The sequence below is a fragment of the Mobula birostris genome, chromosome 8, assembly GCF_030028105.1.
Source record: "Mobula birostris isolate sMobBir1 chromosome 8, sMobBir1.hap1, whole genome shotgun sequence".
NCBI classification, from domain to species: domain Eukaryota; kingdom Metazoa; phylum Chordata; class Chondrichthyes; order Myliobatiformes; family Myliobatidae; genus Mobula; species Mobula birostris.
The window spans coordinates 14330057-14354411 of record NC_092377.1 but is presented as its reverse complement, the minus strand read 5'-3'; the positions used below and the strand labels follow the sequence as shown (position 1 = coordinate 14354411).

Sequence of the window (24355 nt, the reverse complement as noted above, 5' to 3'; positions counted from 1 at the left end):
TGAGCACAATACTTTACAGTACCAGCGACCCAGGTTTGCTCTCTGTAAGGAGATTGTACGTTCTCTCGTGACTGCGTGAGTTTCCTCTGGGTGCTCCAGTTTCCTCGGTCTGAACGCGTACCGGTTGGTAGGTTAATTGGTCATTGTAAATTAGATGAGGGGTTAAATTGGGGGTTGCTGGGCGGTACGCTCAAAGGGCCCCACTCTGCAGATCAATAAATTTCCAGCATCTTTAGAATCTCTCGTGTTTCTGCAGGATACTTGGCTTTGAAAGGCAGGATACACATGGGATTGTCATGAAACAGGCTACTTGGCCCGATCCGCCCTTGTTGACTCCAGCTTTTCCCTGCTTTCCCGCACCATGAGGGCTCAGAAGTGTGTTGTCCGGGAGTGCAGAATTGAGGTAACAGTAAGCCAGGTGTCGACAGCCATTGGGATGTCGGAACAATGTCATGGGGGACTACAGGTCTTCCACATTATCGTCCCTGGCAGAGAGCTCAATCACCAGGTAGAAAGACCAGTATATTTGCGCACTCAGAAGGTGGGTGGAGGAGCTCGAAAGCTAAGTGGAGTCAGAAATCCCCTCTGCATTTAAAGGCTGTGTGGATGAGTGACTGAGGAGCTGTGGACCCAGACTTTGGACCTGGCATTAAGCTGTATTACTCTAGGAGTCATGAACACTGCAGGCCAAACTGTAATCTTCCCCCTTTCCAGATGGTTCACCAAACTGTTCGATGCAGGGCTGTTCAGACGTAGCTCCAGTTCCTCTCCATCCAGGCAGCCCTTTCTCAAGAGCCCTTGCCTGTACCGAGTTTGTTTGGGTGGGCATCACAGGGAAAGGCCCTGTGGTCTTTTGGGTGCATTCCACAAGAGAGGGTTGCCTGCCTGAAGAGCAAGAAGGGGTCACCATCACCAGCGGGTTCTTTGGGAAGCTTTCCGGAATCAGCCGGCGACAAAATGAGATGAGTCAAAATCATCAACAAATTCAAAACAGACCAGTATACCGAAAGCTCCTTAGATTTAACCACTGCTATCACTCCCCACTGATCTTATCAATGAATCATTATAATTCCTTACTCTTTATTTACGTTGAATGGTCTTGCTTTTTGTTGTATGTTAAGCCAACACACCACAGCAAATCCCTAATGCATGTAAATGCATACGGCAAATAGAGTTTGATCCTTGATTAATAATAATAAATAATAATAACAATACTCCGGGGCTGAAGGCGAGGGATGGGCCGGTATTCAGCTCACTGCTTGTGAGGTGTCTACATCTCTGCGTTGAACTGAGGTTGTGGCCAGCAATTAACAGGCTCTTGGGTCGGCTGCGGTGATGTCTGGCTTCGTCGCTGTGGACTGACTTCCATGAACTTCAGCTCAACTCTTCAGCGTCTTCAGCGACCAGATCTCAGAAAGACTTCACACTGTCCCACCAATGCTCCGTAAGAATCTAAGGTTGTAAGAGACTCCATTTCATCTTACCGTGTCGCCTAGTCTATTATTGCTGTCATTTCTCTGCTGAATCAGACAATGTAGTGGACCTATCCCTCCTTTAAACCAATTACTGATGTGACCCCTTGCTTCAGTAAACCCATCACTCCGCTGAATACATCACTATATTCTGTCACTCAGCTGATCAGAATCAGGTTTAATGTCACTGGCCTATGTTGTGCTATTTAATGTTTTTGTGGCAACAGTACAAGTTTCAGAGTTCATTTATTATCAAAATATGTATACTATATACAACCCATAGATTCATCTCCTTGCAGGCAGCCACAAAACAAAGAAACCCAATAGAACTCATTAAGAAAGACCGTCAAACAGCCAACGTCTACTGTTGTGCAAACAGTAAGAAGTGTGTGTCTTCAGGCTCCTGTACCTAGAAGAGGGCATGTCCTGGGTGTTGGAGGTACTTGATGATGAATGCCACTTTTTCAAGGCATTGTCTTTCGAAGATGTCCTCAATACTGGGAAGGCTAGTGCCCATGATGGAGCTGGCAGAGTTTACAACTCTCCGCAGCTTTTTCCAAACCTGTGTAGTGGCCACTCATACCAGATGGTGATGAAACCAGTTAGAAAGCTCTCCATTGTGTATGTGTAGAGATTTGTGAATGCCTTTGGTGACGTACCAATTCTCCTCAAGCTCCTAATGAACATAGCCGCAGTCATGCCTTCCTTGCCATTCCATCAGTTGGCACGTGGCCAAGTGGTTAATGTGTTGGACTAGTGATCTGAAGGTCGTGAGTTCGAGCCTCAGCTGAGGCAGCGTGTTGTGTCCTTGAGCAAGGCACTTAACCACACATTGCTCCTGCACGCTTATAGCCCGGCAGCGGTGGTTGGTGCAGTATGGACAGGACGGGACAGAGCATCAATATGTTGGGGTCAGGATTCTCAGAGATGTTGACACCCAGGTACTAGAAACTGCTCACCCAAAAGCACTTCAGATACTTTGATGAGGACTGGTGTGTGTTCCCTTGACTACCTCTTCCCTTAAGTTCACAATCATCTCTGGGCCTCACTGCTGATGAGCTCAAGGTTGTTGCTGAGACGCCACTCAACCAGCTGATCTACCTTGCTCCTGAACGCCTCCTCATCACCATCTGAAATTCTGCCAAAAATAGTTGCGTCATTGGCAAATTTATAATGGCATTTCAGCTGTGCCTAAACACACAGTCGTGGGTGGAGAGAACGTAGGGCAGTGGGCGAAGCACACAATCTTGAGGTGGGCCAGTGTTGACTGTCAATGAAGAGGAGCTGGTATTTCTGATCCTCACAGACTGTGGTCTTCCAGTGAGGAAGTCAAGAATTCAGTTGCCGAGGGAGGTACAGAGGCCCAGGTTTTGAAGCTTGTTGATTAGAACTGAGGGTATAATCAATAAACAGTGACCTGAGGTGAGTATTACTATAAACCAGGTGAAGAGTGGAGAGCCAGTGAGGTTGCATCTGCTGTAGACCTATTGTGGCAATAGACAATTGCAGTGGGTCCAGGTCCTTGCTTAGGTAGGAGTTCATTCCAGCCATGGCCAACCTCTCAAAGCACTTCAACCAGTGCCACTGGGTGACAGCCATTGAGACAGATCGCCCTGCTCTTGTTGGGCACTGGTATGATTGGTGCCCTTTCGAAGCAGGTGAGAAACTCTTGCATCAAACCTTCATTCCACTGAAATTATCAGTGTAGTGGGCCACTAATCGATGGAACCAACTAGCCAACTGAATGCATTGTTTCACTGATTATATCATCGTTTCATTAAATCCATACATCCAATGAACTGAACAATCAACTGAATCAATTCCTATATTAAACTCCACTACATCAATCACCCCATTTAACCAGCATCTCTAAGGATCTATCCTGGGCCCAACATACTGATGCAATGACAAAAATGGCATAACCAGTGGTGATATTTTATGAAGGAGTTTGAGGAGATTTGGTATGTCATCAGTGACTCTGGAAAAATTCCACGGATGTACTGTGGAGAGGATTGTGACTGGTTGTATAATTGCCTGGTACAGAGAGGCCTCTGCACAGTTGTAAGCTCAGTCAGCTCCATCACGGGCACTAGCCACTCCACCATCAAGGGCACTTTCAAAAGGCGATGCCTCAGAAAGGTGGCATCCATTGTTAAGGACCCCCACCATACAGTACACGCCCTCTTCTCATTACTACGAGCAGAGAGGAGGTACAGGAGCCTGAAGACACACACTCAACATTTTATTAACAGCTTCTCTTTTCACACTACTTAATTTTTGCTCTTTTTACACTACTTAATTAAGTTATTTATATTCTTATTGTAATTCAAATGGCTCAATTTAATATCAGAGAATGTATACAGTATACAACCTGAAATTCTTACTCTTCACAGACATCCACGAAACAAGAAACCCCAAAGAATGAATGATAGTAACATCAGCACCTCAAAGCTCCCCTCCAACGCACAAGCTTCCTCCAACCATTCACGCAATAGCAAAAGCCCCCCCAGAGAGACGTTGATCCAGCGTCCATTAACAGCTACAGCTCATAACTCAGCATTTCCGTATCTCAGACAGGCTCTCTCTCTCTCTCTCCATCAAGGGAGAGTGAGGTTGCTCCCGCAGCAACGGAGACGGAGAGCAGCAACTCGCTGTTCCAATCTTCCAAGACCCTCAACTCGAGGGCCGACACTTGCACTGCACCGCTGCCACAAAACAACAAATCTCATGACACACAGTGATAACGAGCTTAATTCTGATTCTGATTCTAACCAGTGACCTCCTCTGACCTCTCTACTTCAGTGTAGTGGTGAAGATACCAGACCAGCACCCAGAGTGCTGCAGTTATGACCCTGAAACACAGGCTGGGATCCCACCATACTGCTGGGGAATTTAACTTGTGGTAAATTAATAAATCTGACACATATAGTCATGGAAACCAAAGAATTACTGAACTGGGGCTCATTAATGTCTTTCAGTGAATGAGATCTGCCGTCCTTACCGGCCTGCACACAAATGCAGACCCACTGGTGTGACTGGTGCTTAACAATCTCCACAGTTCAGAGGCAACAGGGGATGTTCAATAAATGTCTGTATAACCCCTCCAATCTCCACATCGCAAGTACAGAAAGCTCCACCGCACCCGTCACTCTAGTAAACCTGTGAACTAATCTCTCCACTGAACCACCAAAGCCAATACTCACTGAAGTTCATCACGGCCATAAATCTCCCACTTATGAATCCAATACATCACTGTATCTGTTCCAGCGAGGCCATCAACTCTTTAATTGGTCAATTGATTGGATCCATCACTCAAATGAGTTAATAACTTTATCACTCTGTTACATCTATCTGTCCGTCACATCCATTCAATCTAAAATCCTACAGATGCACTTGTCATTCAAATTACCCTCTCTGTTGAAATCCTTACTTCATCAGGCCCAATACTCCGGGAAATCTAGCACTTCATCCAGTGCATCACTCCTGGGGATTCCTGACTCTGGAAGACCAGGCACACTGCCATTATTGCTCCGTTAAATCTGCCAAACAAGTTCCACCAGCACTTGACTCCACTGAATTCATTCTGATTCTAAATCCATGTAATCCCTTGGCCCACTGAATCCATCAGTCCCTGTAATACATCACACCACCAAATCTGTCACGTCAACACGTTACAGGTTAATGGGGATGGAACTGGACTCTCTCACGGTGGTGTCTGAAAAGAGGATGCTGTCCAAGTTGCATGCCATCTTGGACAATATCTCCCATCCACTACATAATGTACTGGGTGGGCACAGGAGTACATTCAGCCAGAGACTCATTCCACCGAGATGCAGCACAGAGCATCATAGGAAGTTATTCCTGGCTGTGGCCATCAAACTTTACAACTCCTCCCTTGGAGGGTCAGACACCGTGAGTCAATAGGCTGGTCCTGAACTTATTCCATAATTTACTGGCATAATTTACATATTACTATTTAATTATTTATGGTTTTATATTAATATATTTATATTCTTGGTTGGGGCAACTGTAACGAAAATCAATTTCCTTCGAGATCAATAAAGTATGACTATGACAACAATTCCCCACGCCAGTGGATCACTGACTTCAGCAAATCTGCCACCTTGGCAGAAGCAACACAATTCCAGGGAATCCATCACATCCTTCACTCCGCTCCTCCAAAAATCCATCACATTGTTGCATCCACACCGATGCATCAAATCCACCAGTCCACTGACGTCCAGTCCATTTAGTTCATGACTCCTTTGAGTCCGTGACCTCACTGAAGCTAACTCTTCATTGCATCAGACTCTGTTTAGAACTTAAATTACCATTAAATCTATGAATCCACAATACCTGTTGTAAACCACCACTGCAGTAAATCCTTAATTTCTGTTACTCCATTGTACCTGACTGTCCAATAAACTTTCTCTCCATTGCATGTCGTTCCATTATTTCCCAACACTCTATTCTATCAATCCCTCTGTTCTTTCTGTCATAACACTCTCTCCAGCTCTCTACTCTATATTCTATCCATCCTTCATTATATTGTTTCCATCGCTGAATTACACCCATCCCCTGGTGTTTACACTGAGCCAATATCCTCAGTTTGTATAGGTTGCCAACTCTACCAAACTGCTCTGAGGCAGAGGCATAAGACCCACACCCTGGTCTTACTGCTTGAGGTTAGGAGTCTAGGGGAGTTTAGGACAGCCTCGGAATATAATGACATCCCTCTAGAAAAGAGATGAGGAGGAATTTATTTGGCCAGTGGGTAGTAAATCTGTGGAATTCATTGCCACAAATGACTGTGGAGGCTAAGTCATTGGGTACATTTAAAAAGCAGAGGTTGACAGATTCTTGACTAGCAAGCACATCAAGGGTTACAGGGAAAAGGCAGGAGAATGGGGTCGAAGGGGATAATAAATCAGCCATGACACAATGGCAGAGAAGACGATGGGCTGAATGGCCTAATTCTGCGATGTCATAGAACATAGAATAGTACAGCACAGTACAGGCCCTTCGGCCCACAATGTTGTGCCGACCCTCAAATCCTGCCTCCCATATAAGCCCCCACCTTAAATTCCTCCATATACCTGTCTAGTAGTCTCTTAAACTTCACGAGTGTATCTGCCTCCACCACTGACTCAGGCAGTGCATTCCACGCACCAACCACTCTCTGAGTAAAAACCTTCCTCTAATATCCCCCTTGAACTTCCCACCCCTTACCTTAAAGCCATGTCCTCTTGTATTGAGCAGTGGTGCCCTGGGGAAGAGGTGCTGGCTATCCACTCTATCTATTCCTCTTATTATCTTGTACACCTCTATCATGTCTCCTCTCATCCTCCTTCTCTCCAAAGAGTAAAGCCCTAGCTCCCTTAATCTCTGATCATAATGCATACTTTCTAAACCAGGCAGCATCCTGGTAAATCTCCTCTGTACCCTTTCCAATGCTTCCACATCCTTCCTATAGTGAGGTGACCAGAACTGGACACAGTACTCCAAGTGTGGCCTAACCAGAGTTTTATAGAGCTACAACATTACATCGCGACTCTTAAACTCTATCCCTTGACTTACGAAAGCTAACACCCTATAAGCTTTCTTAACTACCCTATCCACCTGTGAGGCAACTTTTAGGGATCTGTGGACATGTACCCCCAGATCCCTCTGCTCCTCCACACTACCAAGTATCCTGCCATTTACTTTGTACTCTGCCTTGGAGTTTGTCCTTCCAAAGTGTACCACCTCACACTTCTCCGGGTTGAACTCCATCTGCCACTTCTCAGCCCACTTCTGCATCCTATCAATCTCTCTCTGCAATCTTTGACAATCCTCTACACTATCTACAACACCACCAACCTTTGTGTCGTCTCCAAACTTGCCAACCCACCCTTCTACCCCCACATCCAGGTCGTTAATAAAAATCATGAAAAGTAGAGGTCCCAGAACAGATCCTTGTGGGACACCACTAGTCACAACCCTCCAATCTGAATGTACTCCTTCCACCACCACCCTCTGCCTTCTGCAGGCAAGCCAATACTGAATCCACCTGGCCAAACTTCCCTGGATCCCATGCCTTCTGACTTTCTGAATAAGCCTACCGTGTGGAACCTTATGGTTAGGCACAAGGATAATCAACTTCTCCCATAAGGAACACATTATGGAGGAAAAATAATCGACAGAAAAGTCAGTTTGCAACAGCTTCAGGAGTCAATGATTGACACGAGAGCCATAAGGATGCCGCAGGTACAGAGACTGATGCACTCAACACAAGGGCAAACAACATTGGGCATGAAACTGAAACGTTACCTCAGGTCACTACAGGGATGATTCCCTGCAGACTTGGCTGTCAGTGAGAATACAAAGATCAATTCAAAGAAGTGATGCACCTGACAGATTTAATGAAGCAGTGCATTAAGTGAAGTGATTCATTTAATGGATGGATGCCAGGAAGAAATGGGTTCAATAAAGTGATATATTGATTGGAGAGATTGATTTAAGAGAATGCATTTGAAGGAGTGAAGAGTTCTCAGTCAAGTTTTGGTCTGTTCAGTCAGTTGAATCAAACAATGGACTTGATGGAGTTTTGGATTAATCATGTTGGATTCAGGGAAACAACGGTTCCCTGTAACTCCCTTTGCTACAGTGAGTAACCAGGCTTGCTTTACAAACTCTGTCCTCATAATCCAAGGTCAATGTCCTGAACACTCTCTCCACAGATGCTGCCTGACCTGCAGAGCATTTCCAATACTTCCTGCTTTTATTTTATCTCTGGTTTTATCCCTCTGCGTGGGTTTGAAGGAGAATGCAGGTGATAGTGCCTCAGGGATAAGGTCACTTCTCAGTGGTAATCTTATCATTTGGTTGTAAAACCTGCTTGGATGCACTCCAATCCAATTACCCAACCAAGTCAAATTGGTATTTATCCAATATTTTTATCACCAATAAAGAAATGTACTCTAAACATAAGGATTTCTTCAATAAGTTCATATTAGTGTCTTCCATTTTGTCTCTGAATTGTCCGGAAGACTAATTTTTGTCTCCTGAGATTTCAGGACATCAGGAGAGTTGATAGATATGGGTACACAAAGGCATTTAGGATATTTAAATTTGCTTAATTAAAAAGAAACATTCATTCTCAGGAACAGTGAAACGACTGGACTGTTGCCAATGCCCAGAGCCAAAATGTTAATTTGGATTTTTCTTTTGCTTGGATATTGCTTATGTGTTTGTCAACACTCCTGCTATGATTTCAATTTCAGTGTGCTCTCCCATTACACTTCATCAGCCAATTGTCTGCCTCCTTTAAACCAAATCTTGTAAAACAATGAACTCCTGGTGCATTCCCAATGCTATTAAACACTTAGGAAGAGTTTGACCTTGACCTTCCTCGATGAAAGCAAATCATCAAGACTGCTTCTGTAGATAAAGCATCCCAAGTTTAATCTCAAAATGTTGCGAAGGCAAATGAAGGATTGCAGCACTCTTGCTAAATTCCTGTCTTATGTCCAGACCAGAACTAATGATCTGCAAGGCACAAGCTGGAATTCCACAAGGGCATCTGGGATAGTTCAATTCAGTTAATTACACAAAATTAAATTTTATCTCAGGAGTCGGTGACTACAATTTATTGGACTGAAGCCAACACCCACCTGGTTTGCAGGGGTTTGCCTTAACTGTGTGTGACACAGACTCGCAACAACTTTTTGGACCTCTGAATGTACAAACCAGCACACACCAGCAGAAGCACCAAAACTTTCCAGGTTGGTAGTCTCACAGATAGATAGGGTCATAGAGAGAGACAGAGTGGAAACAAGCACTTCCACTCATCGAATCCATCCCTACTATCAACCATTTACACCAACTTTGCACCAATCCCATTTTATCCTTCTCACATTTCCATCAAATCATTCCCACTTTTGAGGAAACAACAAGCAGGACAGACAAAGAAGAATCGGTGGATGTTGTATACTTGGATATTCAGAAGTCTTTGACAAGATAAGAGCCCATGGTATTACAGGAAAGATTCTAGCATGGAAAGAGCATTAGCTGATTGACAGGAGGAGTGGGAAAAAGGGAGCCTTTACTAGTTGGGTGCCCCTGACTAGTGATGTTCCACAGGGGTTTGCGTTGGGACTGATGCTTTTACATTGTAGGTGAATGATTTTGATGATAGTTCTGAGGCCAGGTTTGCAGACCATAATACATTAGAACAGAATTAGGTCACTTAGCCCATCGGTCCCCAACCACCAGGCCGCGGACCGGTACCGGGCCGCAAAGCATGTGCTACCAGGCCGTGAGGAAACGATACGAGTCAGCTGCACCTTTCCTCATTCCCTGTCACGTACTGTTGAACTTGAACGTAGGGTTGCCAACTGTCCCGTATTTGCCGGGACATCCCGTATATTGGGCTAAATTGGTTTGTCCCATACGGGACCGCCCTTGTCCTGCATTTCCCCCGATAAGGTACAGTGTTCCTATGAAACCGTTCGTAAGCCGAAATGGCGTGAAGCGAAACAGCAATTACCATTAATTTATATGGGAAAAATTTTTGGGCGTTCCCAGACCCAAAAAATAATCTACCAAGTCATACCAAATAACACATAAAACCTAAAATAACTCTAACATATAGTAAAATATAGCATAATATGGTGGAATTCTTCATTAAGATGGAGAGTGACATAGTTAATTCAGAAACAAAGGTTCTGAACTTAAAGAGGGGTAACTTTGAAGGTATGAGACGTGAATTAGCTAAGATAGACTGGCAAATGACACTTAAAGGATTGACGGTGGATATGCAATGGCAAGCATTTAAAGATTGCATGGATGAACTACAACAATTGTTCATCCCAGTTTGGCAAAAGAATAAATCAAGAAAGGTAGTGCACCTGTGGCTGACAAGAGAAATTAGGGATAGTATCAATTCCAAAGAAGAAGCATACAAATTAGCCAGAAAAAGTGGCTCACCTGAGGACTGGGAGAAATTCAGAGTTCAGCAGAGGAGGACAAAGGGCTTAACTAGGAAGGGGAAAAAAGATTATGAGAGAAAACTGGCAGGGAACATAAAAACTGACTGTAAAAGCTTTTATAGATATGTAAAAAGGAAAAGACTGGTAAAGACAAATGTAGGTCCCCTACGGACAGAAACAGGTGAATTGATTATGGGGAGCAAGGACATGGCAGACCAACTGAATAATTACTTTGGTTCTGTCTTCACTAAGGAGGACATAAATAATCTTCCAGAAATAGTAGGGGACAGAGGGTCCAGTGAGATGGAGGAACTGAGCGAAATACATGTTAGTAGGGAAGTGGTGTTAGGTAAATTGAAGGGATAAAAGGCAGATAAATCCCCAGGGCCAGATGGTCTGCATCCCAGAGTGCTTTAGGAAGTAGCCCAAGAAATAGTGGATGCATTAGTGATAATTTTTCAAAACTCGTTAGATTCTGGACTAGTTCCTTAGGATTGGAGGGTGGCTAATGTAACCCCACTTTTTAAAAAAGGAGGGAGAGAGAAACTGGGGAATTATAGACCGGTTAGCCTAACGTCGGTGGTGGGGAAACTGCTGGAGTCAGTTATCAAAGATGTGATAACAGCACATTTGGAAAGCGGTGAAATCATCGGACAAAGTCAGCATGGATTTGTGAAAGGAAAATTATGTCTGACGAATCTCATAGAATTTTTTGAGGATGTAACTAGTAGAGTGGATAGGGGAGAACCAGTGGATGTGGTATATTTGGATTTTCAAAAGGATTTTGACAAGGTCCCATACAGGAGATTAGTGTGCAAACTTAAAGCACACGGTATTGGGGGTAAGGTATTGATGTGGATAGAGAATTGGTTAGCAGACAGGAAGCAAAGAGTGGGAATAAACGGGACCTTTTCAGAATGGCAGGCAGTGACTAGTCGGGTACCGCAAGGCTCAGTGCTGGGACCCCAGTTGTTTACAATATATATTAATGACTTGGATGAGGGAATTAAATGCAGCATCTCCAAGTTTGCGGATGACACGAAGCTGGGCGGCAGTGTTAGCTGTGAGGAGGATGCTAAGAGGATGCAGAGTGACTTGGATAGGTTGGGTGAGTGGGCAAATTCATGACAGATGCAACTTAATGTGGATAAATGTGAAGTTATCCACTTTGGTGGCAAAAAGAGGAAAACAGATTATTATCTGAATGGTGGCCGATTAGGAAAAGGGGAGGTGCAACGAGACCTGGGTGTCATTATACACCAGTCACTGAAAGTGGGCATGCAGGTACAGCAGGCGGTGAAAAAGGCGAATGGTATGCTGGCATTTATAGCAAGAAGATTCGAGTACAGGAGCAGGGAGGTACTACTGCAGTTGTACAAGGCCTTGGTGAGACCACACCTGGAGTATTGTGTGCAGTTTTGGTCCCCTAATCTGAGGAAAGACATCTGAGGGAGTACAGAGAAGGTTCACCAGATTGATTCCTGGGATGGCAGGACTTTCATATGAAGAAAGACTGGATGAACTGGGCTTGTACTCGTTGGAATTTAGAAGATTGAGGGGGGATCTGATTGAAACATATAAAATCCTAAAGGGATTGGACAGGCTAGATGCAGGAAGATTGTTCCCGATGTTGGGGAAGTCCAGAAGGAGGGGTCACGGTTTGAGGATAAAGGCGAAGCCTTTTAGGACTGAGATTAGGAAAAACTTCTTCACACAGAGAGTGGTGAATCTGTGGAATTCTCTGCCACAGGAAACAGTTGAGGCCAGTTCATTGGCTATATTTAAGAGGGAATTAGATATGGCCCTTGTGGCTAGGGGGATCAGAGGGTATGGAGGGAAGGCTGGTGCAGGGTTCTGAGTTGGATGATCAGCCATGATCATAATAAATGGCGGTGCAGGCTCGAAGGGCTGAATGGCCTACTCCTGCACCTATTTTCTATGTTTTCTAAAAGCAGGAATGATATGATAAATACACAGCCTTTTTGAAGTAGAAATAATGTATGTACAGTGTAGTTGGGAAGATTAGGCCAAAACCGATGTGTGGGGGGGGGGGAAATCGGCACATACGCGCATGCGCACGTCACATATGCGCACGCCACGCATGCGCACACAGGTGCCCGCGCAAGGCTTCATGGTAAAGGTAGTCTTTCTCGGGGTAAGCACAAGTGTCCCGTCAACACACACAAAAAATTCTGGTGAATACAGCAGGCCAGGCATCACCTATAGGAAGAGGTACAGTCGACATTTTGGGCCAGGACCCTTCGTCAGGATTTGACTGCTACTTTTGTCCCTTATTTGGGAGTGAGAAAGTTGGCAACCCTAACTGTAAAAGACATGTTGAGGTGTGTTTAACCCTACATGAACACCACCCCCACCCCCCCCAGTCGGCCAGTCCACAAGAATATTGTCAATATTAAACCGGTCCGCGGTGCAAAAAAGGTTGGGGACCCCTGATTTAGCCCAACGAGTCTGCTCTGCCATTCAATCATGACTGATCCTTTTTTCTCCCCTCCTCAGCCCCATTCCTGAGCCTTCTCCCCATAACCTTTGTTGCCATGTCCAATCAAGAGCCTATGAAGTTCTGCCTTAAATACACCCAATGACCTAGCCTCCACAGCCTGCCTGTGGTAATAAATTCCACACAAATTTAACATCCTCTAGCTAAAGAAATTTCTCCAAACATCTGTTTTAAATGGACACCCCTCTACTTTGAGGCTGTGCCCTCTTGTTCTAGACTCCCCAACCATGGGAAACATCCTTCCTACATCTGCTTTGTCTAGGCCTTTCAACATTTGAAAGGTTTCAATGAGATTCCCCCTCACCCTTCTAAATTCCGGCGAGTACAGACCCAGAGCCATCAAACCTTCCTCGTATGATAACCCATTCATTCCCAGAGTCATCCCTGTGAACCTCCTCTGAACCCTCTCCATCTCTGCTTTGATGAGGAGCCCAAAACTGTTCCAATACTCAAGGTGAGACCTCACCAGTACCTTATAAAGCCTCAGCATCACATCCCTGCTCTTGTATTCCAATCCTCTTGAAATTCAATGTTAGCATTCACTTTGAAAGGACTAGAATTTATAAGGAAGGATGTAAGGCTGAGGTTTTATAAGGCATTTGTGAGGCCTCACTTGGGGTATTGAGAGCAGTTTTGGGCCCCTTATTTAAGAAAGGATGTGCTGACATTGGAAATGGTTCTGAGGAGGTTCACAAGAAAAGCTGGAACATATGAGGAGCATTTGATGGCTCTTGACCTTTACTCACTGAAATCTAGAAGAATGAGTGGGGAATCTCATTGAAATATTGAATGGCCAAGATAGAGTGGATGTGGAGAGGATACTTCCTATTGTGGGGGAAGTCCACGATCGGAAGGCACAGCCCCAGATTAGGGGTGTGTCCATTTAGAATGGAGATGAGGAGGAATTTCTTTAGCCCAAGGGTGGTAAATCTGTGGAACTCGTTGCCACAGGCAGCTTTGGAGGCCAAGTGATTGGGTGTATTTAAAATGAACGTTGATAGGTTCCTGATTAGTCAGGGTGTGAAAGGTAATAGGGAGAAGGCAGAAGAATGGGGTTGAGAGGGAAAATGGAGCAGCCTTGATGAAATGGAATGAGCAGACATGATGGGTCGAACGGTCTAATTCTGCTCCTATGTCTTATGGTCTCACAGACTATCAATTGCCCCACAGATTTGATCACTCACCTAACTACCAATGACAAATCACAGTGGCCAAGAAACCAACCAGATGTGTGGATTTTGGGAGGTGGGAAGGAACTGGAGCACTCCGGGTCACAGGGGTAGCATTAACTCCACACAGAGAGGACCGGAGGCTGGGATTGAACCTGGATCTCTGAGGCTGTGAGGCAGCTCTACCAGCTACACTTCTCTGCCATCCGCAGTGTCAAGGGAGAGAGGGAGCAACACCTCAGACAAACCAGTATGCACAGAGCTGTGCAGGAGGTTGGAGAGACCACACTTGGAGTATTGTGTGCATTTCTGGTCACCTGGTCTGGGGGGGATATCAGAAGTAAGTTTTTTTACACAGAGGGCGATGGGTGCGTGGAACACCCTGCCAGCGGTGGTGGTAGAAACAGACACATTAGGGGCATTTAAGAAACTCTTAGATAGGCACATGAATGAAGGAGAACTGGAGGGTTATGTAGGAGGGAAAGGTCAAATTGATTTTAGAGTAGGTTAAAAGGTTGGTTTTGAAGCCAACAGATGTGCAGAATTAGAAGAAAAGGGAAGAAAATGGAAAGAGAGGCAGCAACAACCAAAGCCCGATCTGCCATCTGGAACTACCTGTCCTGAATGTGGAAGAACTTTCAAAGCCAAGATTGGACTCATAAGCCAATTGAGAGCCCATAAGTAGATCAACAGAACGAAGACCATCATACTCGACCTCGAGGGACAGCCACGACGATGACTGAATATCTAGAGTGGTTAAGACTTTTGCACAGTATTGTATGTTCTATACACAGTGGTGTAAAGATGATATCATTAGCTAGAATGGGGTAGAAAAGATTAATGGGAATACTATAGGGACTGGAGGGATAGAGCTACAGGCTTGGTCTTACTTCCCTGGAACATACTGTAGTTGGTGGAGGGGTGACTTTGGAGCTTTGGGAGGCAAACAAGGTGAACAGTTTCAGTCTTTTCCCCAGGATTGGAAAGTCTAAAACTCAGAGACATAGGTTTACAGTGTGAGGTGGCACGTTTTTCACACAGAGGGTGCTGGGGACATGGAATGAGCTGCCAGAGGAACTGATGCTGGTGGTTACAATTACAAGATTTAGTGGACAATTGGACAAGTATATGTATAGGAAAGGTTTGGAAGGATGTGAGCTAACCACGGCGAAATGGGACTCCAGCTTGGACGTGTGCACACAACAGACTGCAGATGCTGGGAACAATCTCCTGGAGGAACTGACAGGTCAGACAGCGTCTGAAGGAAGAATGGATTTATTGGCGTTTTGAGTCTTGATGCAGGGTTTTGTCTCAAAATATTGGCAACTTCTTTCCTCTCACAGATGCTGCTCTACCCGCAGAACTCCTCCAGCAAGACAGGTATCTTGCTCGGCCAAGATGCGCTGAACCAGAAGGCCTGATTCCCTGCTGCCAATAGATGTGTAAGCCAAAGGCCTCTGCAGGCCAAACCCAGCCCACGGAGCTGTGAAAATGCGCACGGACCAGCCTACCTGCAGTCGTCCGTTTCTTTGGGGCCTTCAGGCTCCTGCAGCGCCCGGGGACGGAGTTGCCGTTTTCACTGGTGGAATCCTGAGCGGAGGAGGCGCTGCCCGTGGCCTCACTGTCCCTCATCATGCTCTCGTAGCCACTGCTACCCCCGCTGTGGTAGAAGAGGGCCGTCTTGCCCATGGCCGGAGGCAGCTCGCCACTCAGGACGCTGCTGTTGTCGCTGGCGTGCCCGCTACTGCAACGGTGGGGCCTGCGAGGGGGCGTGACTTTGCTGTAGGGTGAGGGCAGGGCCTGGGGAGGGGGTGGCGCGGCCTTGTCTGGGGACTGGCCCTCAGGCTCGCCTCCACCTCCTCCGGGCGTCTGCTGGGCCCACAGGCTGCTGCCCCCCTGCAGAAGCTCAGAGATGCGGCCGTTGACAGCACGCAGCGGTAGCTTGGCCACCAGGCCGGAGGCACCTCGGCTCTGCTTGCTGCTGAGCGACTGTGTGGACCAGGACATGTTCCTGGAGTGGGAGGGCATGCTGGGGCTGCGGCCCACCGACTGCGGCAGCGACTTGGTGGAGAAACTGAGGGTCTTGGTGCTGGAAGCCGAGAGGCTGCGGCACTTGGGGCCGGCCAGCAGCAGCCTGCTGACAGCCGACATCTTGGAGGGTCCAGGCTTCGGCGAAGAGGCCGGGCCTGTGTGGGTGGGCGAGGAGGGGCCAGGGCCAGCCCGGTTCAAGCTCCTGCCGGTCCTGGGCATGGTGCTGTCCCGTCCGGCGCCCAGCTTGGGGCCTCCAGGGCTCAGACTACCCAGCCGCTCCAGAGACAGGCAGTCGTAGTGACCAGTGCCCCTGCGGTTCAGGGAGCTGGTCCGGGAACTGGCCAGCTCACCCTTGCCGCTGCTTCCCTTTCCACCGGCATCTGCGGCAGGGTTCTTGGCCTTAGGGTTCCAGTCGTCAAGGATGCCGGTCTGTGGTGGGGCGGAGGGCAAGTGCTGAGGGCTGGCCCTGTTCCTCTGGTCCAGGCTGGACTTGCGAACCGGGGGCAGAGGTGGCATGCCCTTGGGTTTGGGCAGCATCCCGTGCTTGGGGGAGCCCAGTCTGCATTCTAGGGTGGTCCTGGGACTGCAAGGGGTGGTGGCCTGTGAGGGGGAGGCGCTGCTCTCTGTGCCCAGGCAGGGGGTCCTCGGGGCTGGGGCCTCAGCATCATCGCGGCAACTGGACCAGGCCGGGGCCTCAGTGTCGTCGCGGCAACAGGTCTGGGACAAGAGCTCAGCGTCATCATGGTGACTAGGCTGGGCCGCGGCCTCAGCATTATCATGGCGACAGGACTGGGCTGAGGCCTCGATGTCATCGCGGTGACCAGAGGGGGCTGGGGCCTCAATGTCGTTACGGAGACCAGGTGGAGTTGGGGCCTGGCTCCCGCCGCTTCCACCCTCTGCTGAGAGGACGGAGGCCTGGCTGGGGGAGGGACTGAGTGCCATCTCGCAGCCATCTGCCACCCTCCCGCCAGACCAATCCCCACTCCCCACCCAGCCCTGGACTTTATCCTGATTCGTCTCTGAGCTGTGGCTCCCCTCCAGCCCAGACACTCCTTCTTCCTCCTCATCCTCCTGCTCCTCCTCTACCTCCCGCTTCAGCCAAGGGTCCTCGAATCTCGCCCCACTGGAGGCCTGGTCGCCCTCTGGCTCTCCACCAGAGGCCCGGCTGGGTGCAGGCGATGGCTCCTGGGAGCTCCCACCCTCCTCATTCGAGTCACTGGGCTTCGGACTGATGCTGGGGTACACTGGGACTTCAGTCTGGGGCGGGGAGCATCCCTGGTGCGCAGCCAGGCCCAGCGGGCTGGAGCTACACCCGGTGGCCCTCCCCGGAGAGCCTGTCACACCGCGGGATCCAGCCGCCACCTGGTGGCTGCCTCCGGCCTCGGACCCCTTCTCCCGCAGGCGCAGGAACCGGTCCATGATGGAGAACTTCCCGCTCTGCGCGTGGGCCGGCCCCTCATCCTGGGGGCCGCTGACATCACCTGTCTCAAGAGCAGGGAGCCGGGGCTGTGCCTGACCCTCGCCGCCCTGCGCCACAAAGCTGTGGCACGACTGCTCCCCGTCACTGCCTGTGCTCATCTCGCTCAGCCAGGAGCTGATTGAGGAACGGCGGCTGCCGGGCACCGTGCCCCCCTCCTCCCCCTCTGGGCTTGGCTCATCGAAGGGCAGGAACTGGGCCAGGCTCAGCTGTGAGAGGGAAGTGGGCAGGCTGCCCTCCAGCTCCTCGTGGAGGCTGCTGATGATGCTGACGGGCCTGGATCCCGAAGGCAGGGCCCGCACAGAGCAGTCGCTGTCCAGGCTGGCGATGCTGGTGGGCCGTCCCCCGCCCAGGGCACTGCTGGCTACCAGCCCCTCCACCAGGGTGAAGACCAGCTCATCCTCCCCATTCAGCTCCAGTGGCCTCTGCTGAACTGCCACCTCCGGCTCTGCTGCCGGCCTCTTTGCCGCCTGTGGGCTCATCCCGACCGGGGACGCCCGGGCCTCGGGCTGGGGAGGAGGCGGTGGGGGAGGTGGAGGGGGCGGGGCAGGACTGGGCAGGGAGCCCTTCTGGGTGTAGACCTTGCAGCGCTGGGAGGGCGAGGGCTGGGGCTTGTAGTCTGCCGTTTTGGACAGGCTGGCCACCCCCAGTCTGGGGGAGCCGGCTGGCCTGGGCTTAGGATCGCTGCCCTCCCTGGCCCCCTGACCCCTGGACGCGCCAGACTGGGACCCGGGGGACGGGGGAGCTGAGGGGCCACCAGCCAGAGCTGAGCCAGCCTGGGGCCTGGTCTGGACGGGCTCCTCGGAGACCTCTCTAGCGAGTCGCTGAGGAGCCTCGGCCTCCCCATGGCCGGCAGGGTTCTGTGAGCCGGGCCCCTCCTCGAACGGGAACTTGGTGGGCTCCTCACTGCCGTCAATGCACTCCAGTCGTTCCTGCAGCTCAGCGAATGTGTTACACTTCAGGCAGTCCCCCTCTGCCCCTCCCTCCGGCCCTGCCTCCTTTCGGGCCCTCTGCAGCGAGGGGATGATGGGGACGAACTCGGGCGGGCCCTCGTTGTCCGTCAGCTCTTTGTCGGAGAGCGCAGCGCCGTTAGGGCCCACGTAGATCACGGTGTCGCACGACTGCTCGCTGCTGGAGGAGTAATCGGGCTCTCCCGCCAAGTTCAGCATGGGCAGGTCCGGGTCAGCCCCAGCCCGCGGGTGGAAAGGCCGCAGCTGCGTTGGCCGCCGCATTCGTCCCTCTTCGCAGGAGCTCTCGCCTCCGGATGAGCTGGAGGTGTACTGGAAGAGGAGAGAATGCCAGTCAACATCACTGCCTAAAAGCACTAGGCAACCCTCCACCCACTTCTTTCAGAGGTTAAGGAGCTTTGACTTGGCACTGAATACTCAAACAAACTTCTACATGTGCCGTTGAAAGTCTCCATCATGGCTAATGTGGCAATTTGAGCTGCAGAGATACCAGCCTAATACATCCCTCCCTGCCACTGGTGTTCCCTACAGGAGGCACTGCCACAGGAAAGCAACAAAGATACCTACCGTACCGTCCAAGCAATGCCTTCTTCTCACAGCTACCACTGTGCAAGGAGACCAGAAGCCTGAACTCCGACACCACAGGTTAAAGAACGTCTACTTCCCTCAGCCATCTTGTTCTTGAACCAACCTGCACAAGCCTAATCACTACAGTTCGAAGTACATTTATTATCAAAGAAAGTACGCTTCGTACAATCTTGAGATTTGTCTCCTTACAGGGAGCCACGCAATAAAGAGGCCCAGAAGAACCCATTAAAACAAAAGAAGTGAAGACTATGACCACTTTCCACTAAAACAGACTACTTTGTTCTCATTTTGCACTACTTATTTCACTTTTTTACTGTAATTTACAATTTTACTATTATGTTTTGCAATGTACTGCTGCCACATAACAACAAATTTCACAACATATGCCAGTGATGTTAAATCTGACTCTGATTCTGTTTCTAATTATGTTCTTGTAATTGTGCTTTTCTTGCAAATATCATGAATGACGCGTTTATGTTTTTCCTGGGAATGCTGTACGTATGATGCTCTGTGTCTGTGATTCTGCTGCAGGCAGGTTTTTTTACTGTATCTATGCATAAACTCATCTTTCAACGTAAGTCTCTTGAGAGCAGGGGCTCCCAGCCCGGGATCCATGGACAAACTCCGCTATTGGGAAGGGTCCATGGCATAAAAAAAGTCGGGAACTCCTGCCTCAGGATTTAGCAAGTAAGAGCAGGAGATGACCATTTGGCTCTCCAAGCCTGTCCCACAATACATCAAGATCTTCTGTTTGTTATTTATTCAAGGGACGTGAGATTTGCAGGCTGAGCCAGCACTTCATTTCCCCTGGAAGCACAAGAGAGAGTTTAATTGATTTAAGCCGAAATGGAGCAAGGATTGATCTGATGTTTGGACAATTTTAAGCATCAGGTCAGATTGAAAAGGTCAGGGTGTCGGAGCTGGAGGCGAGGGGCTTGCGGCTCTGCGCTGAACTGAATCTGTGCATTGCTGCAGCGCATCCCGCAGATGGAGGGAGGAGAAGATGGCGGCGCGACGCAGCGCGTGCTGCTGTTCCGAATGAATATCGATTATATGTAACTAGGGGCCATGCACAATCCAGATTTGATGGAGACAGCCATGAGAAGCGCAGAGGAACATCTGGAGTAACTTCTGAAATGCCTGCTTCGCTGTAGCTGCTACTGTGCGATCCAGAATCTCCGGAGACGAAGTCCCCAAATCCTCGGCTTTGCATATCGCCTGTTGCCGGGGCTGGGGTCAAAACGCTCGGCAGAGATGGTGCTCGGTGCATCGGTGTCGGAGAGCTGGTCGGAGGCTCGGAGTTTTCGGATGGACTCGGGAGTCGGACTGTGGTCGGATGCTTCCAGGATGCTGCATCGGCAAGTTGGTGGCGCTGGAGGTTTACTGTCTGCGTGAGATGATGGGACATTCGAGAGACTTTGAGACTTCTACTGCGCCATAGTCTGTTCTTATCAAGTTATGGTATTGCTTTGCACTGTTGTAACTATATGTTATGATTATGGGATTTTTGTCAGTTTTTATGTCGGTTTGTCATGTGTTTTCGTGATATCATTCTGGAAAACAGTGTATCATTTCTTAATGCATGCATTACTAAATGACAATAAAAGGGGACTACGTGTCCTCATAATCATAATCATAAATGGTACTGCTGCTAATCGGTACAGCAACTGTGCTAAAGTGTTCCGCACAGATAAATAGCCAGGGCTCCTAAGACTTCTGCACAGTACCCTATTTGTCAACATGGAGCATGGAGCAAGTCTGTAAATCTGGTGGGAACGAAAGATGTTGGGAATGGCGAGGGTGGAGTGCCACGGGAGGGGTGTGGGACAAGAGGCAGCAGTGTGCCTTTGGTGGTGGGGGGGGTGGGGGTGATGAGGGTGCAGACACACCCAGCCCTGAGACGCCAGGTAAGGTCATATGATTCCAAACAATTGGTTTATTGATCATTACAGAATGTCTCTCTGGTTCTTCCCACTCCTTTCCCTTTTCCCAACCATGATTCTCCTCTCCCTGCCCCCTTCCCACTCTCAGTCCACAATAGAGACCCATATCAGAATCAGGTTTATCATCACTCACATATGTCAGGAAGTTTTGTTTGTGGCAGCATTATAGGCCAATACATAAAATTACTACAGTACTGTATTCCAGTGGGGTGAGTGAGTGAATGGCTGTGGTTTTGGATGGGATCCATATCGTGTGGGCTGCTCGTGTCCTGTGTGATGATTGACACATGTCATGATGCTTGATGTCCTTTTACCTCAGCACCATTTTCCTCCACCGTCCCCACAGCCCTCGCTTCCTTTCCTGCTCGGAAATCTATCGGGTATCAAATGAACCCTGTGACCGGCTTTCTTCACTGAAGAAATTCCTACTCATTCTAACTCTAAACGTACTACATCTTATCCTGATACTGCGATCCCCGGTCCAGACATCTTTCCCGCATCCAGTCTGTACCGCCTTGTATTCTGAGTCAGATTAATTTGTCGCGTCTCCATTGAAAGGTACAGTTAAATGCATTGTCTGTGTTAACAATCAGTACAGTTCAGGGAGTTTATTTATTTATCTATCCAGATACAGTAGGGGATAGGCCCTTCTGGCCTTTCAAGCCACACCACCCAGAAATCCCTCAATTTAATCCTAGCCTAATCACGGGACAATTTACAATGATTTTTCCTACCAGCCGGGAGGAAACCAGAGCACTGGGAGGAAATCCACACGGTCACGGGGAGAACATACAAACTCCTTACAGACAGTGATGGGAATTGAACCCACGTCGGCAGTATGCTGCGCTAACCACAACACAACCGTGCCGCCATAGCATGCCCAGGTCGTAATGCAGAAACTTTGTAATGGCACCTTCCACCCTGCCCTTCCACTAAACCCTAGGGAACTCAGGCCTAGTTTACCCAGTCATCCCCGGACAGCAAACCTGCTGCCTCTGTACTCAGGAGCAGAAACGACCTGCTGGAGGGACTCAGCGGATCAGGCAGCATCCAGCGGGAGTGGTGCATGAGGGTTCGAGAGCAATATTTAAGAGAGACAGTAGCGCAATAGCTTAACAGCGCCACTATGGTTAGTGAGTCGAGGCCATACTGTGTTGACAATCCTCACCTACTTGATTTGATGCAAACAACACATTTCACTGTATGTTTTAATGTATGTACGGTAAATAAAGCTCATCTTTATCTTATAAATTTGGATAAGTACAGAGCTATGTAGAAGTCTTAGATATATATATAGAGCTAGGATTGATAAGACTTTTGCATAGTACTGTACTGCGCCTATATAAAGTATTCACCCCCCCCTTGAAAATGTTCCTGTTTTATTGTTTTACAACAATTGTTCCACAACAATGGATTTAATTTGGCTTTTTTGACACTGATCAACAGAAAAAGATTCTTTCATGTCAAAATGAAAACAGATCTCTACAATGTGATCTAAATTAATTACAAATATAAAACACAAAATAATTAATTGCACAAGTATTCATCTCCTTCAAGTCAGTGTTTAGTAGATGCTCCTTTGGCAGCAATTACAGCCTTGAGTCTGTGTGGATAGGTCTCATCTGGACACTGCAGTTTGTCCCCATTCTTTACAAAACTGCTCAAGCTCTGTCAGATTACATGGAGATCGTGAGTGAACAGCCCTTTTCAAGTCCAGCCACAAATTCTCAATTGGATTGCGGTCTGGACTCTGGCTTGGCCAGTCCAAGACATTAACTTTGTTGTTTTTAAACCATTTCTGTGTAGCTTTGGCTTTACGCTTGGGGTCATTGTCGAGCTGGAAAACAAATCTTCTCCCAAGTCGCAGTTTTCTTGCTGTCTACATCAGGTTTTCCTCCAGAATTTCCCTGTATTTTGCTGCATTCATTTTACCCTCTATCTTCACAAGCCTTCCAGGGCCTGCTGCAGTGAAGCATCCCCACAGCATGATGCAGCCACCACCATGCTTCATGGCAGAGATAGTGTGTTTTTGATGATGTGCAGTGCATAACATTTAGTCTGATGGCCAAAAAGCTCAATCTTGGTTTCAACAGACCATAGAACCTTCTTCCAGCTGACTTCAGAGTCTCCCAGACGCCTTCTGGCAAACTCCAGTTGAGATTTCATGTGAGTTTTTTCAACAGTGTCTTTCTCTTTGCCACTCTCCCATAAAGCTGCAACTGGTGATACACTTGGGCAACAGCTGTTGTATGCGCAGTCTCTCCCATCTCAGCCATTGAAGCTTGTAACTCCTCCAGAGTTGTCATAGGTCTCTTGGTGGCCTCCCTCACTTGTCCCCTTCTTGCACGGTCACTCAGTTTTTGAGGACGGCCTGCTCTAGGCAGATTTACAGCTGTGCCATATTCTTTCCATTTCTTGATGATTGACTTAACTGTACTCAAAGGGGTATTCAGTGACTTGGAAATTTTCTAGTATCCATCTTCTGACTTGTGCTTTTCAATAACCTTTTCACAGTGTTGCTTGGAGTGTTCTTTTGTTTTCATGATGTAGTTTTTGCCAGGATACTGACTCACCAACAGTAGGACCTTCCAGATACAGGTGTATTTTTACGACAATCAATTGAAACACCTTCACTGCACACAGGTGATCTCCATTTAAATAGTTTTATGACTTCTAAAACCAATTGGCTGCGTCAGTGATGATTTGGTGGGTTATATTAAAGGGGATGAATACTTATACAATCAATTCTTTTGTGTTTTATATTTGTAATTAATTTAGATCACTTTGTAGAGATCTGTTTTCACTTTGACACAAAGGAGTCTTTTTCTGTTGATCAGTGTCAAGAAAAGCCAAATTAAATCCACTGTGATTCAATATTGTAAAACAGTAAAACATGAAAACTTCCCGGGCGGCGGGGGGGGGGTGAATACTTTTTATAGGCACTGTATTTGTCAACGTGGATTGGAGAGCGAGTTTGTAAATCTGGCGAGAGTAAAAGATTTTGGGAATAGTGAGGGTGGAGTGCTGCAGAGGAGGAGAGCTGGGGTGGGGTGGGATGGTGGTGTGGGTGCAGACACACCCAGCCCTGAAACACCAGGCAGCATCATTTGATTCTAAACAATCGGCTTATTGATCACAACAGAATGCCTCTCTGGTGCTTCCCACTCTCTCCACTCTCCCTTCACCTTTTCCCAACCCTAGTTCTCCTCACTCTGCCCCC

The 24355-nt window shown here is 48.1% G+C and overlaps 1 protein-coding gene across 5 annotated transcripts in view; it reads right to left on the bottom strand.

Moving 5' to 3' along the window:
• kif26ba (kinesin family member 26Ba) overlaps nucleotides 1-24355 on the bottom strand; it is a 395022-nt gene that overhangs the window by 27430 nt on the left and 343237 nt on the right. For all 5 annotated transcript variants that reach the window (XM_072264804.1, XM_072264805.1, XM_072264806.1 and 2 more), the window contains one exon: nucleotides 15640-18916. In XM_072264804.1, coding sequence (XP_072120905.1) covers nucleotides 15640-18916 — 3277 coding nt within the window. The remainder of the gene's footprint in view (nucleotides 1-15639; nucleotides 18917-24355) is intronic.